Raw genomic sequence first — 17,345 nt, 5'->3', positions numbered from 1 at the left:
GCTGGAGTTGAACGAGACCCTGTTAAGTTCTAGGCTTCCTGTGTTGTCCTGTGGTGGGAGCTAGGGTCAACTAGTAGGTAGAGATGTGTTGCTTCGAAATGCATGTTATTGGATTATTATGATCAAAACAAGATACCATAATGCTTCACCACCAAGACTCTACGAATCTCAGTGAGCTAGTCATTCTATTGAACCAGACACCGTATTATTCATAGTTAGCAAAGCGGTTAACAAAGCGAGATACCAGACTATCAGCCAAGCCAAGGCAGCACGCATCTTTCGCCAAGCCTTAGGTACCACCGGTTTGCTGATGTTGATGATATGTAATATAAGAGGACAAGGAGGAGCATGCAATCAGCAATGAAGAACTCTTGTTGAACCCCCGCCTGAAGTAAAAAAGCCCCACCAGTCTGTGAGTGAGTGGTTGGAAGTTTGTTTCCTGTCGTCTCAGAAGATGGGAATTGGGATTGCAGATTTGCAGAGGGATCATCTCCTCCACTTGCCGACCTATTGTTAGATAGGTAGTTAGGTAGCCCTTCTGGTGTAAGTCGCAGCTTGATTCGAAATACGCACTCGCACTGTGGAGTGTGTATTGTAATCTGTGGATACGCCTCAGTAGGGTGCGTATCATGATTCAGTTGAAACCCGAACAACCTCCCTTAGCCAAACCAACTAATTAACTGGTAGTTTTGCATCTTCTAGAAGACACCGCTGTTTTGTCAGCAGCCAGAAGGCAACTTACGGTATCATGCATGCCTGGATTCCCTGCCTTCACAGGTTGTTTGTTGTCACAGCCAAGTTCGACAATATTGGCGGCCGGGCCCCATCAGCTCGTTTCCAGCAGCGCTGATGTCATGGACATTTCTTAAGGCATCCACCTTCAGCTCTCTAGACCTATCTCCAATGCAGCCCTTGACTGCAAACGTATCTTTCAACACGTTATCGGTTTATCAAGAGGCGGGGTTATTTTCTCTACAAGAACTAAGAGCCCAAGAAGCCCGAACCTTTTGGCGGATGGCGCCGAGCCAACTTCAACAAACAGGTCAGTATCCAACTCAGTTCATCTGGTGGACGTTTGGGTCGTGAAGCCGAATACCGAAACACCAATGCATTCAGCCTCGCAGAGAAGACAGCAGAGCTCGTAACCGTAATACATAGTCTAACGTAAGTTGCTGCATTTCGGATTTGAGCCGTGAGTTCAAGTCCAGAATAGTAGGGTGATGTAAGCATTAAAGTACTCGACGTTGCCTCCGATGACATGAACCGTAATCAAGTACCTGAATAGAATCCCTAAGGTACCTAGGTAATCATGCAACCTCTCTCTCCATACAAGTATCTCAGAGCTCTACAGCATCTCTTAACGGCTATCAAGCCCCCTCAAGGGCTAAATTGTGTGCTTTTCGCTTGTCTGAATCTAGGTTTGAATACTCGAATCTCAAGTTGAAAAGAAAACACAAAGTTGCTGCGGCTTGTGAAGTACTCCAACCTCCCCTTCGTCTTGCGCACTGTACTAACTTCAACACCCCCAAAGCCCGCGCCAGGTCACCCACGCCCACATCACCTTTAACCTTGCCCCAAAAAAGACGTCTAATTATCATCTCCATCGCTTCTTCTGCTCGCGCCATCTCAATCTTTCCCCTCTCCCTCTTCTCAACAATAACCATCATATCTTCCGTCGGCTGCTCTTGAGTATCGTCTCTTATCACGACTTCATCCTACCATCGACCCGAGCAACGATCCTGGGGCCACCGACACCCAATCCGACAACGTTATACGATTCATCTCACGCAATATACCCGCTTCGCCCCTCTCTTCCTCCGCCGCAACAATTCGGCCCTGTTTTTAAGCCGCGGCAGCTTTAATAAAGCTCCTCGCCGCCAGCCATGACGGGCACTGAGACTTCCAATGCGGGAGGAGGTTTTGATCTGCTACGAAGAGCAACTCAAGCAATGATGTCTAGGTTCGTCAATAATGTTTTTTCTCTGTCGTGTTTTGAAGCTACTATTTTGCCTTGTTTTCTCTTCTGCGTGTTCTTGCTATAACCATTTGGTGCCCTTTTCATCATGTTTTTCTTTTTGGCGGGGGGGGACTCGAGATCGATATCCTGGTGCTGCCATGCCCCTCACCAGGCGTAGTCAGTCGGTGGTGGCGACGATGACGGACTTGCAGCACTCGAGCTCAGTAGCTTCAGCGACGCCTGTTCCAGCCAGAGCTGCCATTGGATCCCTTGTTCTACGACACCGCCTGCCGGGAACCCACATCACCTCACATGGAAATGGAACCGCTGCTGGCATCTACAGCTGTTCACGCAGGACCGCATCCCACTATTGGGCCTTGTTGGGCTCTATCTAGTGGACAGCTGCCCTGTAACCGCACTGCAGGACGACGTCTCGCCTTTGCGTTGGCTGCCAGAGCATGGATTCCCCATAACAGCGGTCGAGCCTTTGCCCTGATATTGTTGGCAAAGCCTGGCAACCATGGGAAACACGACATTACAACAGAAGCTTGCAAACACCAATCAGGGTGTTGCCGTTCACTGGACTTCAGTTCGCCATCGCAGTGGAACCGAGCATTCGCCGCCGCTGTCTCAAAATACGTTTTGCAGCCTTTAAAATTGGATACAGCCTGTTCTAAACGAACAAAAAAGCACATGAGCAATCAATGGCTACTGTGGCATTCGCATTCCCCTGCAAGCGACAGGTCGTCTTTTAGTTACTTTGTTTTTTCCTTTTCCTCACAAGGGCCATGTTGCAACTTTGCAAGCTCAGGTCTGACTCGCTCCAACTGTGATTGGGCCCAATCCAAAGGCTGCCCAGCCTCGGAGTCAGTCCCTGCGTTCGGCCCCGCTATCAGCTTCAGTTTTCCACGTTTTGCTCCCAGCCCAAATAATTTTGGGCAAAAGTCCTCAGAAAAAAGGAAGCTTTTTGGACAAGCCCGACCCCGGCCGCAAAGCGAAGTTTTACTCGCGGGAAAGAATTGATCTCGTCATCGTCCTTTCTTCCACTCTGATTCAAGTATTGGGCCTCTCCACTTGGTCCCTTCACTGTTCGTCTTACACGGCCGCTCTCGGCAAGGCCTCGCATCCCATCCTAATCTCTACTGCTCGCTCGCTGGTCCTGGCGCTTCTTCCGCATCCACACCGGCGCGAACACACCACTGGCTACCAAGAGTCCCAAAGACCTTCCCATTCCGTGTTTTTCTCGTCATAGTCGCATCGTCAGAGTCCACCTCTTCTGTTGTTGCCCATCTCATCTCCTCTGGTGGTCCCTCTCGGCCTTTGCCCTGTTTACCCTCTAGTTAGTTGACGCGCTTGGCAACCGTCATGAACTAGTGTTCCCACTTTGTTTTTTCCCCCGCGCTGCTGCTTCGGCGTAGAAGCATTTATTCACTCACTGGAAATCTTTTACAAAAATGCATGGGGTTATTAACAAAAACGTCAGGTCTGCGGCGGACGAGGATGGCGCCGATCACATTGGTCTCGAAACTCCTCGATCCGGTGTAGCTACACCTCAACCCGATCTACAGGACAAACGCTTACCAGGAATCATGAGCTACTTCGGCCAGGTTCGTAAATACCCTTCTACGCCTTCGTCAGATCCCAATTCGTCACAGAGTGATACCACTCTAGACCGAATTCCAGTTGTGCCCACTCCACCAGCCGGCCTGCAGTTGCAGGCACACACCGAAGGCTCTCCTCGCCGCTGTGAGTCCTCGGCTTTGGATCGTTCGCTTCTTCAACATGAGCGTCCTGGTTCTATGCCAAGTACCACTCAGCGGGATGAGCATAACCTTTCGGACCCCTACCCAACCCCACCCACTTCTCAGCCCTCGTCTTCGGGGGGTTCTATCTCCCAGGACATGATTTCTGCAGACTCAGGGGTGCATGGCAGGGCTGCCGTCGAGCAAAAGTCTCTTACACAGCAGTCACAATTCAAGAAACCCACAGCCTCACCATTCACCACCACCCACTTTCAAACTTCCAATGACCCATCACTACCTGAACTTGACTCCTCCAAAAACGCAGCACCTGCCAAAGACTCCATTATTCCTTCGCATCCTGAGCCCAGTACAAGTTCAGGCGCCTGTTCAGCTGCTGCCCCCGGCAAGTGGCATTTTCTTAATGGACTCAAGGAGCTAACTCGTATGACGTTCAAGAGCGGCAACTCGACTCCTACTCGAGCAATGTCGGCTGCTCGACCATCTGGCTCCGATAGAGCCCCATCCTCCGGGAGGACCAGTCATGACGGTGCTGAAGTCAGCGGTACTCAGACTCCAAGGAGTTCTGCCGGTGCCCAGGCGCCTGCCGCCAAGGGAAAGCTAACAATCAAGATCAATGAAGCTCGTGGGCTTAGGAAGAGTCGGGACCCCTATGTTGTTGTGGTGTTCCAGCGTAGTGAGCTCATTTCTGGGGGTCCCCACCACATCGATGAGGACGATAACCTTAGTGTTGAGCCACCTCCGGCAGCTGGTGGTATCCCTATCCAGCGATCAGGCAGTGACTCTGGGCGTCCCTTAGCTATTCCCATGAGGAGCAGGCAAAGTAGCAACACTAGCATTAATGACTACGGCTCGTTCCGTAACCGATCCGGAGGTCAGCTTACGTTCACCAACCCAAAATGGGATGCCGAAGCCGAGTTGTAAGTTGCCTTCTGTGGACAGTTGTGTCTGAGATTCATTACTGACAATGAGTAGCGATGTTGTGGACTATGATATGCTGGTTGACGTCTCGGTTTATGATCATGGGGCAACGGGCGATGAATTTCTCGGCCATGTTGATTTTCAGGCCAGCAAGGATCCCGGTGCCACCGTCCAGGGCTGGTTCCAGCTGCAGGGCCATGCTGATACCATGGCAGAAAATGCGCCAACCGGTGAGATCTTCCTCGAGGCCATCTATCACAGAGCAGAGAGGAAGCAATTTGGCCCCACTGATTTCGAGATTCTGAAACTCATCGGCAAGGGCACTTTCGGTCAGGTGTATCAAGTGCGAAAAAAGGATACTCAGCGCATTTACGCCATGAAGGTTCTGCAGAAGAAGGTTATTGTGCAAAAGAAGGAAGTTGCCCATACCGTGGGAGAACGAAATATCCTGGTTCGGACCGCCATGTCCGACTCCCCTTTCATCGTTGGTCTCAAGTTCTCTTTCCAGACACCATCAGAACTTTATCTCGTTACTGATTATATGTCTGGAGGTGAGCTGTTTTGGCATCTACAGAAAGAGGGTCGGTTTGACGAGAAGCGAGCCAAGTTCTACATCGCCGAACTGATCTTGGCCATTCAGCACCTTCATCATAATGACATTGTATACCGGGATCTGAAGCCAGAGAATATCCTCTTGGATGCTAACGGACATATCGCCCTTTGTGACTTTGGTCTTTCCAAGGCCAATCTCACAAAGAATGACACTACCAACACTTTCTGTGGAACAACCGAATACCTTGCGCCCGAGGTTTTGCTCGACGAATCTGGCTACACCAAGATGGTGGACTTCTGGTCGCTTGGAGTTTTGGTCTTTGAGATGTGCTGCGGCTGGAGCCCATTCTATGCCGAAGATACGCAGCAAATGTATAAGAATATTGCTTTCGGTAAGGTGAGGTTTCCTCGAGATACCCTTTCTCAGGAAGGAAGGAATTTCGTCAAGGGACTCCTCAATAGAAACCCCAAGCACAGACTAGGTGCGACCGACGACGCCGAGGAGCTGAAGAGACACCCCTTCTTTGCCGATGTCGATTGGACTCTTCTCTCCAAGAAGCTTATCACTCCACCTTTCAAACCCAAATTGAAGTCTGAGACAGACGTCTCATACTTCGATCCCGAATTCACGACCGCGCTGGATCAGAATGGCTCTCTGAACGAACGTGCGGCTGCGTTGGCCCGAGGCTATGCCGCTTCAACTCCTCTTTCTCCTTCCGTTCAGGCCAACTTCCAAGGCTTCACGTTTGTTGACGAAAGCGCATTAGATGATCATATGCGAGACAGAGCAGGACTCGTTGATGAAGATATGGATGATGGACAACATCACAGGAACCGCGATAACGACGATTGGGACAATCTCGACGACATTGACCTCAGGAAGGCAAACCGGATGAGCGGGATCGTGAAGACTGGACATGATGAGCACATGGTGGGTGGTTCTCACTTTGACGTATAATGCGGCAACTCCTTTTTCCTGCGCAGTATTATTCAAGTCAAGCTCCACAGCGTTTTCAACCATGCTGGAGATTGATCTATCTCTACGTGTCATACAGAAAGCAAAAAGTAATATTTCGCAAAACTAAAAAACCTCACCTCTTCTTCCCCAGTTTTGCATGTGGGTTACGGATGTCTAATTTGTGGAATTATATGCATCGAGGTCGGCTGGTATTGCATTGCATTGATCGTCGAACTGTACGGGACTGATGGCGTTTTATGGTTGTGGAAAATCAGAAGAGAGAGAGAGAGAACGAGAGACAAAAAATAGGAGGATCAAGTCTATTTTGGTCGATCCCTCCGTTGAGTGTCATTTTCCATTAGTTTGATTCCCAGCAGTAACAGGAGGGCCATATGAGTAATGAAATGAGAATGCCACAGCTATTCTTGAAAGGTCCCGGAAGGGAAATCGGCCTCTCTCGTTTTATGCTAGACTTGTCCTTGTTGGACAGAGTAGCCTATGGAAGAGTTCGAGCCTAGCCTACCAGCCTTGTCCGTCTTGTGGCTGTTGATGACGTTGATTGCCACCTGACGTCGATAGCCAGCCAAGAGCTAGTGCAGCATAGCTTGAAGGATGAACGATGCATGGTATTGGATTATATGACAGTATTCGAGGGAAGTTGAAGTCATGGATACATCATCGATGTTAGAAGGCATGCAAGGCTGATCCGCATATGCCCTGTAAAGTTTGGTCGGCAGCTTGAGACGTGGAGGCACGGTTAATCAGATATCACCAGGAGATAGACATATGGTTTCGAGGTTCTACACGCAATGAAATACATGTAGAGTCACTTGGAAATGATCGTTAAAACAAGTTGCTTGTGCTTCATTTGACGTTCGCATTTCGCAATTAGCTCCTACGAGCACCCGGAAAAAAGGGCTGGTTTTTAGGAAAATGTACACAGGATTCTTGTCCCCAATCCACTTGCTTCTGCTTCTTCTTTCTCCTTGATCGCTCCGGCTCTTCTTCTCGGGGGTGAGTTGGTGTCAACCGCCCTCTTTTTGCTATCCCATGAAACGGCGGCGCTAGGCGGTGAGAAATGACACCCAAAAATGTGCCGCGGTCAGGGTAGCCTATGTGCTCCCAAAGGTTAAGAAAAACTCTTTAGTGATGAGGCTCATCCTCCTCCTCGGCCTCAAGCCAGTCAGCAACCTCGGGGGTGCCAGACTGGGCAGAGCTGTCCTGGCCCTCAATCTCAACGGCCATGCTCTCGTACTCCTTCAGGTTGCTGGCGAGGTCGGTCTCCTCTGGGGAGGCAGGTGTCTTGGGGACGTTGAAGGTCTGGACGTTGCCCTCAGCATCGGACTCCTTGACGGCGGGGATCTTGTAGGCCTTGAGTTCCTTGAGATAAAGCTCTTGGACGAAGTCGGCTGTGAAGGTATGATGTCAGCAAGTGGACGTTGACTCGGTTAGATAATATTTGAGCTGATCGGATAACGGCTTGTCAATTTTGATGAGAGACGCTAGATTATATAGCCAAACGGAGTTCGAACCCAGATTGATATCTAGCATTTGATGCTGGTTGTTTGGCGACGTGGGAGCTTAGGTGGAGTGCAGATTCGGGTATAGAGGGACAGATCCGACCGGGAGAAATATGTGGTCGAGACGATGTATTCGCGACACCCAAAGGCATTGACCGAGAAGCATAGAGCAGCGTAGATAGAGTCTTACCTTTCCGGGAGACAGTGGGAGCAATGAAGCCCCTCACCTGAACGGCATTGGGTCTGGCGACACGAGAAACAGCCGCAACAGCGGAGCGAGCGCGCTATAAAACCATGAGTATTTTTTATCGCCTGGGCCTGACTTTTGTTCTCACCGAAGCCCTGGAGAGTTGAATGAGCATTTTGAATGGCTGGTGGTGGCTCAATTGAAGGAGTAACTCCGGGGGAGATGGGCGAGGGCGAGGTCGATTGAGGGTTTTGGGGGGAAAAATCGTGAGAGGTTGCACTGGACCATGCGTCTTCGCCCCCGGTTAGAGCGGTTCGGCCTTGCTATCGTGGAGTTGGTGCCTCAGGTTGGACGGCTACCGGAGCATCACGGATCGATCGCACGTGACCTTTGAGAGGTGTGATTGGTCAGGATCGATCGATATATGTAGGAATGTTGCATTGGACCCTCTCTGCTTGGGCTATTCACTTACACGGAGATCAGTCAGTATGGATTTCAATGCTCAATTTGTTCGAGAGAAAATATCCAACTACTGTAGACTGATAGAGTCTTCCTTATTGCCACACTCCTTTTAGTGCTTTCCAGTTGTCGCAATTTGCTATATCGAATGTCAATGAAGCAACAGCTTCCAAAGTTCATGCTAACCAGGTTGTACAACACAACGGCCAACAAAAATGTTTGATCGAATCCTTTCATCAAGTTTATTGATATGGTATATGCTAAGTTAAAAAAGGATTTGCAAGGTAACAAAGAAGAAAAAGAAGAGAACGATTGACATCGCAGTTAAAACATCTTGCCAATTATCAGATCCAGTCCCGATGGGCCGGGAATCTATGGTATCACAATTCACGAGTCCCGATATCCGAAACACCTTCTAAGCATTACAGTTCCGCCATATTACTCCTCTTTTAGGTTGACGAGGCAGTTTATCGTGCCTCCTCCTGAGACATCTGTGGAGAGATTTGCTTGGCACGAGAAGCGTTCCTTCGCCTCTCACCAATAAAGGCAGCAGCCAGGTAGAGGATGGCAGCGATACCGGCAATGACGGAGTATGCGATGATGTACGCAGTGGATGAGTTGGCAAGCTGAAGACCAAGGCCTCCGTTGACGATACCGACGATGATGAGGGCTCGACCGAACCAGATGTGAACATGGCTGACAACTCCTCGCTTGCGGTGGCTCACAAAGTACCGATGGTGCATGTAACCAAGGACAGGCTGCAGGGTCATCAAGGCACAAACAGCAGTGCCCATTCTTGTGTGAGCTTGTTTTCCCCACTAAAGTCTCACGTTAGTACTGATAGACTAGGCAGGTTCCGATGCGAGCGCATCTAAGGGGAGAACTTACGTAGCCACCATCACGAGCATATACGTATCCGAGGCCAAATCCAGCCCACATGAGGAGCAACATGACAACTTGCCAGCCCGCGTGGATGAGCCACTTTCCAAGCATGGGCATAAGGATTGCACCCAGAGGGTATCCAGCAATGAAGACAATCGACATGATGATACCGTGAGCTCGCAGAACAGTCTTGCTGGGGCTACTGCCACTTCCGTTTTGTGTCACGGCACCGCCAGAGCTAGAACCAGAGTTCGAGTTGGTATTTTCGTTGCTGTCGGTGAATGGGTTGCTGTCAGAACTCATTGTGGCTTTGGCAAGGTCAACACTGAAATCCACGTGCTTGTCGTGCTCAGAGATGCGCTCCTCCATGCTTGTCGAATCCAGGGAATTTCCATTCTTCCAAGCTGCAATCCACGAGCTCGTGCCCTTGAGACTAAGGTCAATACAGTTGTTGCATCGAATGTTGGCGATCATCTGCTTGTCCTTGATTCCAGAACCGTCGAGGAGCTCGAGTCCGCTTCGCTTGGCGTAATTGGGCATTACCTCTCCGACACCTCTCCTTGGGCTCAGGGTGACATTGCCGTTGCCGTCTTGGTAAATGATGAACATGTCAGATCCGGCCATTTGGGATCCAGTGCCTAGTCCTGCCCATTGTGCGGATGTTGGTGCCTTGATCTGGAAGTAAAAGCTACCAGACCCCGCGCTGGCAGAAGCCTCAGGGACACCCCATCGGAAACAGACGTCGCCATTGTCCGGGCAGAAAGAAGATGTGATAGCAAGTGCCTTGCCTGCAGCAGCTGAAGGAGAATTGTTAGCTGGGAGGGGGAAGTGGTACGTTGAATTGATGGGAGCGACTTACAAAGCACCGCTAATGAGCTGCTGAAAGTTGACTTCATGGTATTATTGGGAACGAAACAGAGACAGATGAAGTGAAGAGATACGGGAATTATTTTTTACTGCGAGTGAGGAGATTGGAATCTTACATGAGGGGGACAACGAAAGTACTAAATATAATAAGCACAAAGAAAGCACAACTGGACATAGACCAGGGGGGCATTCCTATATTGAGACGATCGTCCACTGGGCCACAGACGCTACGCGCCGCAAAGCCACGGCAGTGCTGTACGATACAAAGCCTGGTGCCGGTGGTACGGGACGATTTACGAAGTTGAATACTACCAAAGGGACCCGGCAGATGACATTACAAGTGCCGCCATTAGTTAGTCTGGCTCAAACGGACGGGTCCCTGGAGAAAGTTGAGCCCAAGGCTTGGACCCAAGGGAAGGGATCGATGTTGTCGTCAGCTCTTTTGTCGGATCCGCCCTGGTTAATCCTTGTCAAGCATGAGATGAAATGTGTTAAGGTTTCACTCACACTGCCACGGCCCAGACAGCTAGCTATCCATGCTATCAAAGCTATCAACGCCAGTGAATAGGCTTAAGCCATCCCGGGATTCAGTGCCGAGATGGCGGCAGTTTGCCCGCTTAAGGGCTTCAGGGCACAGTCACGACGCCCGAACGGTTGGTCAACGGCACATTTCTTTCAGTCGAGGCATCATGATGCTGAAACTGTCGCCGTTGGAAAGGTGTGATGGTGTGCCTTCGTATCCGTTATCCGAACAAGAGGGAGCGGCCTCCTCTGTTTCAGTAGACGTCTTGGTGTTCGAATACGCGCTCAACTGCTCCATATGATGGATGCCCAGACTGCCAGAGCATACGACAACTGAGAAAGGCTGTGGTGACAGGCTTGCAAGGACTGAAAGAAATGGCGGCCGACCCTTACAGGGATGTCTCCGCAGGTGAGATCTGGGCTGTCGGGAAGACTCTCTTCTTTGACTAGGCGCCCAAATCTGGTAAAAGATCTGATTATGCTTCTCTCTCGGGTAGATTGGTCAATCCGATACCAGACAGTCATCCCACGGCAGCAGCGTTATCCCACGTGGAGCACCGAGGTTTCAACGTGTGAATAGCCTCAGAGGTCCACATCAGAGTATACCATTGGCAGTATCGTATTTTGTTTGATGAGGTCGCATAAACAATTCTCTCCCACTCTCCGGGCTCCCCCAGGCCCACGGCTACCCCCAAAACGGGTACTATAACCAAGCTCCAGCCCAATGACATTGTCCCAATTTGCAACACGACGCTACAAGGGTCTGGCCTCGTGAATACGTCAGCTCTTCCATACCAAAGCTTATTCTCTACTCTAATTCTCTCCGAATAAGGCGAAGCACCTTAATCTTTTCGTCCTAGGATTTGATTATTCGATCATCACAAAGCAGCTTCGTCGATGATGCCAAGAAACGCAGATGCACTCTGATAGTATCGTCTCAGTCGATGGCATGCAATAGTCTACGCCTCGTACATGATGATTGCGCGGCCCTCCATTTCATGTTGCAGATGCACTCTAACATTTATTCATGCAGTCTGTCACTGTTATCGTGGTCTGATGTGATGATCGCGCCGATCTCTAGTCTGTGACGCATTCGTTTAAGCTTGTAGATGTTGGCGTTGTAGTTGTCACCCATCGATGCAACTTATTCCTCCGATAACTGAGCCTTTGAAGCCGCTATCTATTCTTACGTTTAGTTGACGCGTACATATGGCACCAATAGCCAAGATACTCAGACAAACCTGCTTAAGTGTCTCAATCTCACCCTTCTGCATGTTATTCCCGATTATGTGAGATCAAGTCCTTCCGTCGTTGGTTTCTCCATCTCTTTGACTGACAGACAACCTAGTCGTCACAACAACCGCATTACTCGTCCAAGTACGAAGCCGCAGTCATGCTCTTACAACCCAACAAATACCAGCCTGTCAGCTCAGCCCCGGGCTAATCATAGGCTTCATAGCCCCAATCCATTATTTGTCACTTGCCCCGGCTGTTTGCACGTTTCGGGTAGTTATTAACACCCTAGTCGATGGCAAGGATCAAGTATAGAAACGAAAACTCTATTGAAATCTACAACCAGACTGACTTAACAGATACTACAGTACCTTCCAACGGCCATTGAGGCCCTGTCTTTGTTGTACATAGCTGCTCTTTTTGTACCTAGGTAACGCAAAAAAACCGCACCAATCAATAAGCAAGCATCTTGAATAACACCAATACCTCTCAATCAAGTCCCGTTCCCCTGTCTCTATATTCTATAGTCGCAATTTCTCTCCTCCCGACAGTATTCAATCAGGTGTGGGCAAAAGCGGCGAATCGATCTTCATTCAACAGGCTTGAAGATGCAACAAAACTAAATCCTCCAAAGAGCTCATCCTTAGGAAGACTTCGAGGCCAGGCCTCCTTGTTTGGTAGCACCGGGCTGATCGACAGCTCCGTAAACTCTGGGGCGAAGTTCTCGGCTAGCTCAGGGTCCGTGATCATGGGCTGAATTGGTGGTTCAAGCTCGCGCTCCGCCAACTTCTTCCAGTCAATCTTGCGGAAGAACCGGTGTTTCTTCATCGTCGTCAGATCCTTGGGCATCGCAGCACCGAGACGCTTGCTGGGGTCCTTGCGAAGAAGTCGGGTGAGTAGGTCTTTGGCATCAGGGCTCAGGAAATAAGGAAGAACCAGCTTCTGCTTGACAATGTTGTCTTGGATCTTGGCGTGATTTTGGCCACGGAAAGGCGGATTTCCAGTCATCAGGTCGTATCCGAGGGCTCCAAACGACCACCAGTCGACTGCCTTTCCATACTTCTTTCCAAGGACCACCTCGGGCGCCATGTACTCGACAGTTCCCAGCATCGAGTTGCAGCTCTCATTCTGGTCGACCGAGACCTTGGAAAGGCCAAAGTCAGTCAGGAGGAGATGGCCTTCAGCGTCCAAAAGGCAGTTTTCCGGCTTGAGATCGCGGTAGACCACGCCGAGATCGTTGTGCAGGTGAGAAATGGCTAGAAGCATCTCCGCCATGTAGAATGCTGCCACGTCCTCCGAGAACATCTTTTCGGTGTTTAGATGGGTGAAGAGCTCACCGCCCTGTCCGTATTCAAGAATGAGGTATAGTTGCTCTTGGTCTTGGAAGGCATAGAACAGCTTGACAACAAATGGATGTCTGTTGACGGACTCAAGAATTTGCCGCTCAGTCTTGGTCTGCTCAACGAGCTTCTTGTGGACGACAAGCGAGGCCTTTTTGAACTGCTTCTGGGCGTAGAGTCTCCCGGTCGCGCGTTGCTTGACGAGCAATACAGTACCATAGGTACCCTTGCCGAGACATCGCAGCTGTTCAAAGTCCTCCGACGTCATCTTACGGTTTGGCACAAGGCCGCCCTCTAGGGTTTCGAGATATCCACTACGCTCTCGAACACTCTCGCTAGCAAAATCGTGCTCGAGGTTAACCTCGTAACTAATAGAGCTGTCTGAAATCTCGCTACCAGCCTCGCTGCGAACATCCTCTCGACTGTGCGTACGACTGATCATTTGCTTTCGAAACTCGAGTGCCAGACCCTGTTGACTTCCAGCACGACTCATGGAGTGGCATGGCGACCCTCCATCAAGGCTCAGAGGCTCCATCTGCATTCGCAGTTTGGCGATGCCCGACATGGCGGGCGAGGGATGGGCGCGGAAGGTAGGGCTGCAGTTGGCGCTCACGACATCATTGACCATGAGGTTTCGGCCGGGGGTCTTGCGCCGCGGAGTAGGGGCCTCGCTGTGTCCGTGGTCCGAGTCTTCGTCGCCCGAAGTTGCAGGTGTAGTCTGGAATCCGCGGACGGTAGTGACCGCGGCAGGTGCCTGGCTTATCATGGTGGGCGGTATTTAAAGTGGTGGTCCGGGACTCGGGGGGTTAGGAACGGCACGGTTATGCTCTGATAACTACACCACGCAGCACTCGCCCAGCTCAGACAGTGGACAAGTGCAGATAGTCGTGCTATTCAAGGGAATCCTCGTCGGCGCTCCGGATCTGCGCGGGGCTGTGATTCGAAGTGACGCTCGATTTCGTAGAAGTTCGCGACACGCATCTGGTATCGGAAGAAAGAAGTACGGAAGACGGCAGACTTTGCTATATGCATTTGGCAGCGGATAGGTGTCGTGGGTAGGTATGTTGAACTGGTGTTCACCAAGTGTGGTGTGAAGAGAAAGAAGAGAGAGAGAATGGACAAAGAACGGGTCCTTTTGGTATTAAATCAAGTAAGAAAAATAAAACAAGGATTTTTTTGGTGGCCATAGCCCTGCGCCCATTTCAGCAGGTGCGCTGTAACTCCGCGATTTTTTAGGCTTTTTTTAGGCGGACTTGCATTGGCTGTATGTATGATTCAGCCCGCCTTGGGTATCGGCTGGGCCGTCGCCTACCTTCAATCAAACCCCTTGTCCTCATAGCCCGAGCGTCCACTTGGAACGCGGGGAGGAATTAAAGGCTCCGGGGGGGGGGGGGGCCTAGTCAGGCGGGTGTTACAACCAAACTACCCCTCAAGATTGGATGTTATTCATAAAAATAACCCCTGGGACTAGCACAACTCACGAAAGTTCAGGGGATGCACTGCATCAGGATTGTCGAACCTGGCTGCTGGAATCCGGAATTCGCTAGCTCGAGCCAAAACATAAGACATGGACCGTGAGACTTGAGGAGTGTGTGAAAACATTGTCGCATTAACCATAATTATATTTGCCCCTTTTTGTTTAATTTGTGGCTGTTGAGCAAGGACTTTTGTTGCTCCCTTGACTGACCCCGTGCTGTCGACAGGAGGCAGCGAACAAACATTGAACGTGACACTTTCTCATTCGTCTGCCAGATTCTGTTCTTCATGTCAGCATCAGAAGGCATGAAAGATGACCGAGAGTCTTGAGACACTGACATCACCAATAACCTGACAGGCCTGGGCCATGCGGTGATCGATCCCGCAAAAAGCGAATGGTTGGTCTTCGTTAAACTTTTAGCTTGTGATTCTTTGAGGGCCCAGTTAAACGTTGGATGCTAACCCAGCCAAGACCAGGGTGAAAAATATAGGACTGGTTAACTACTACTAAGGCATGCATATTAGTACTAACTAACCTCACCTCCCAACTATCTTTAAAGGCAGAATAACATGAAGGGTAAAATGAAACATGTGTTGTAAGAATTACATAGTATGGGCTTTTTTATTTATTCATTTATTATTCTTTCAATAGTGATCTACTTCTTCTTTTCCTTTTAAATACATTTTTAGCATAAATAACTCCCAGGTCGACGTAGGCCCAGGCCATCGTCGGCCACCGGCGAAATAAACTGCCGACACAATATGCGGCTCCAAGGTCGCGTCTGGGAAATTTCACATCTACCAATCCAAGATCGCGCGCAAAACAGCAAGGCTGCAACCAAAGCATCAGCCCTTGATTGACAAAATTCGACACCTTCAATTCCAGCTGTTAAAAAGAAAAAGAAAAAACTCATATACAACGACAACCATCATCAAACTCTTCACTGCTCGTGCATAAGCAAAGCTATCATCTACCTGCGTTTGGCCATCTCCAGCCAAGATGATGCACCCATCGCGGCAGGCGTACGTCGAGGATGCCGAGCCTCAAGGAATCGCACTGGAAGATGTCCCCGATGACCATGACTACGATATTCCAATGGGCGGAACAGGTGTTCCATCTGAAAAGGCTTCAGCAATCCTCAGCCAATTCAATCGCAAGCGCCTAGCAGCAACGATAGCAGTCCCTACCGATGATACTCGAGTCCGCGCAAAGCTTCGGGAGATGGGAGAACCAGTCACTCTATTCGGAGAGGCACTTGTTGATCGTCGGGATCGATTACGGGAGCTTCTTACCATCCAGGCAGAGATGACAGGCTTGGAAAATGGTGATATTACGATGGAGGACGCTGGAGACCAGGATCAAGAGGAGGAGCAGGAGGAGGAGTTCTACTCAAGAGGTGGGCCTGAACTTCTACAGGCGCGGCTAAAGCTTGCTGAATACTCTCTGCCGCGAGCCAAGAAGAGGGTCGAATTTCAGAAAGCCGAATCTACGATTCCTCTACGCACCCAAGTCAAGTTTCGTAAACAAGTCAAGGAGAGATTACAAGCATTCGAACTCCAGGGCAGTCAGACGGTTGGCGAACGTCATGTCAGCATGACTCGCATATCTCCCAACGGCGAGTTGGTCGCTGTAGGCAACTGGGGTGGGCAAGTCAAGCTGGTCGAAATACCAAGCTTGAACCAAAAGACAACCTTCCGCGGCCACACCAACAAGATTAGCGGCTTGTCTTGGTTTCCCGGATCTACCCTGCCAGAACACAACGTTTCGCCCGACGCCGTCAACCTTGCCTCAGGCGGTGCCGAGGGCTCGATTCATTTATGGTCTCTGAACCAAGATACTCCCCTGTCCACACTCGAAGGACATTCACAGCGAGTATGTCGTATCGAGTTCCATCCCTCTGGACGTTATCTGGCCTCTGCTTCTGAGGATACTTCGTGGCGTCTCTGGGATGTCGAAACAACCGCAGAGGTTCTTCTTCAAGAAGGTCACTCAAGAGGTGTCTACGCTGTTAGTTTCAACACTGACGGATCCTTACTCGCAAGTGCTGGTCTGGACAGCATCGGTAGAATCTGGGACTTACGTTCCGGACGTACCGTCATGATCCTGGATGGACATCTTGACGGACACATAAAACCCATCCATGCGCTGGACTGGAGCTCTGATGGACACAGGGTACTGTCTGGCTCAGCTGATGGCTGGATCAAGTGTTGGGATGTTCGAAAGGTGCAAAGGACAGGCGGTATCGGTGCGCACACCAGTGCCGTCTCTGATATGCGTTGGTTCAAAGGTCTCGACGACCCCCTCACTGGTGTTCCACCTGGTGTTGATGATAAGGGTGCACAGCTACCTAAAAAGTCGGGCACCTTCTTCATATCAAGCGGTTTTGATAGAAATGTCAAGATCTTCTCGGCAGACGACTGGACACTGGTGCAAACGCTCAGCGGCCATACAGGCCCAGTTGCCAGCGTCGACTATAGCAGGGACGGCAAGTGGATTGTCAGTGGAGGCCATGATCGCACAGTCAAACTATGGGGTCGCAATGATGGCGAGGGAGTCTAACGTCAGGGCATTGCTGACGAAGAATAGATCTGGGTAGAATAAGACAAACAAAAGCTACTGTGAGATACCCCAAAAATTCATAATAATAGGTAGCCAGAATAAATAAAAACCGAAGAATGACCAGGCAAGCAAGCACCAACAGTCCAACAAT

General features: G+C 50.2%; 6 protein-coding genes across 6 annotated transcripts; 2 read left to right on the top strand and 4 right to left on the bottom strand.

Moving 5' to 3' along the window:
- Positions 1-1,883: 1,883 nt before the first annotated feature.
- FPRO_01152 (putative protein kinase sck1, cAMP-dependent) lies at positions 1,884-6,148 on the top strand (the record flags this gene model as incomplete). The annotated part of the gene is made up of 4 exons (XM_031218504.1): positions 1,884-1,960; positions 3,441-3,564; positions 4,156-4,637; positions 4,693-6,148. 4 exons carry the CDS (start codon positions 1,884-1,886, stop codon positions 6,146-6,148), a joined length of 2,139 nt encoding a protein of 712 aa, XP_031075320.1.
- A 1,143-nt stretch (positions 6,149-7,291) lies between these two features.
- Positions 7,292-8,030, bottom strand: FPRO_01153 (uncharacterized protein; the record flags this gene model as incomplete). Its single annotated transcript, XM_031218493.1, has 3 exons — positions 7,292-7,557; positions 7,859-7,952; positions 8,004-8,030. 3 exons carry the CDS (start codon positions 8,028-8,030, stop codon positions 7,292-7,294), a joined length of 387 nt encoding a protein of 128 aa, XP_031075319.1.
- A 751-nt stretch (positions 8,031-8,781) lies between these two features.
- FPRO_01154 (uncharacterized protein) lies at positions 8,782-10,092 on the bottom strand (the record flags this gene model as incomplete). The annotated part of the gene is made up of 3 exons (XM_031218482.1): positions 8,782-9,132; positions 9,203-9,993; positions 10,056-10,092. 3 exons carry the CDS (start codon positions 10,090-10,092, stop codon positions 8,782-8,784), a joined length of 1,179 nt encoding a protein of 392 aa, XP_031075318.1.
- A 1,637-nt stretch (positions 10,093-11,729) lies between these two features.
- FPRO_01155 (uncharacterized protein) lies at positions 11,730-11,859 on the bottom strand (the record flags this gene model as incomplete). Its single annotated transcript, XM_031218471.1, is given in 2 exon segments — positions 11,730-11,765; positions 11,776-11,859. The coding sequence occupies 2 exon segments, from the start codon at positions 11,857-11,859 to the stop codon at positions 11,730-11,732; spliced, it is 120 nt and encodes a 39-aa protein (XP_031075317.1).
- Positions 11,860-12,376: 517 nt separating this feature from the next.
- On the bottom strand, positions 12,377-13,924 carry FPRO_01156 (putative protein kinase; the record flags this gene model as incomplete). Its single annotated transcript, XM_031218460.1, has 1 exon — positions 12,377-13,924. One exon carries the CDS (start codon positions 13,922-13,924, stop codon positions 12,377-12,379), a length of 1,548 nt encoding a protein of 515 aa, XP_031075316.1.
- Positions 13,925-15,634: 1,710 nt separating this feature from the next.
- Positions 15,635-17,194, top strand: FPRO_01157 (uncharacterized protein; the record flags this gene model as incomplete). The annotated part of the gene is made up of 1 exon (XM_031234582.1): positions 15,635-17,194. One exon carries the CDS (start codon positions 15,635-15,637, stop codon positions 17,192-17,194), a length of 1,560 nt encoding a protein of 519 aa, XP_031075315.1.
- Positions 17,195-17,345: the final 151 nt, after the last annotated feature.

Source organism: Fusarium proliferatum (assembly GCF_900067095.1).
Source record: "Fusarium proliferatum ET1 genome assembly, contig: FPRO_scaffold001, whole genome shotgun sequence".
Taxonomy (NCBI): Eukaryota; Fungi; Ascomycota; class Sordariomycetes; order Hypocreales; family Nectriaceae; genus Fusarium; species Fusarium proliferatum.
This window is presented reverse-complemented; position numbering and strand designations above follow the sequence as displayed.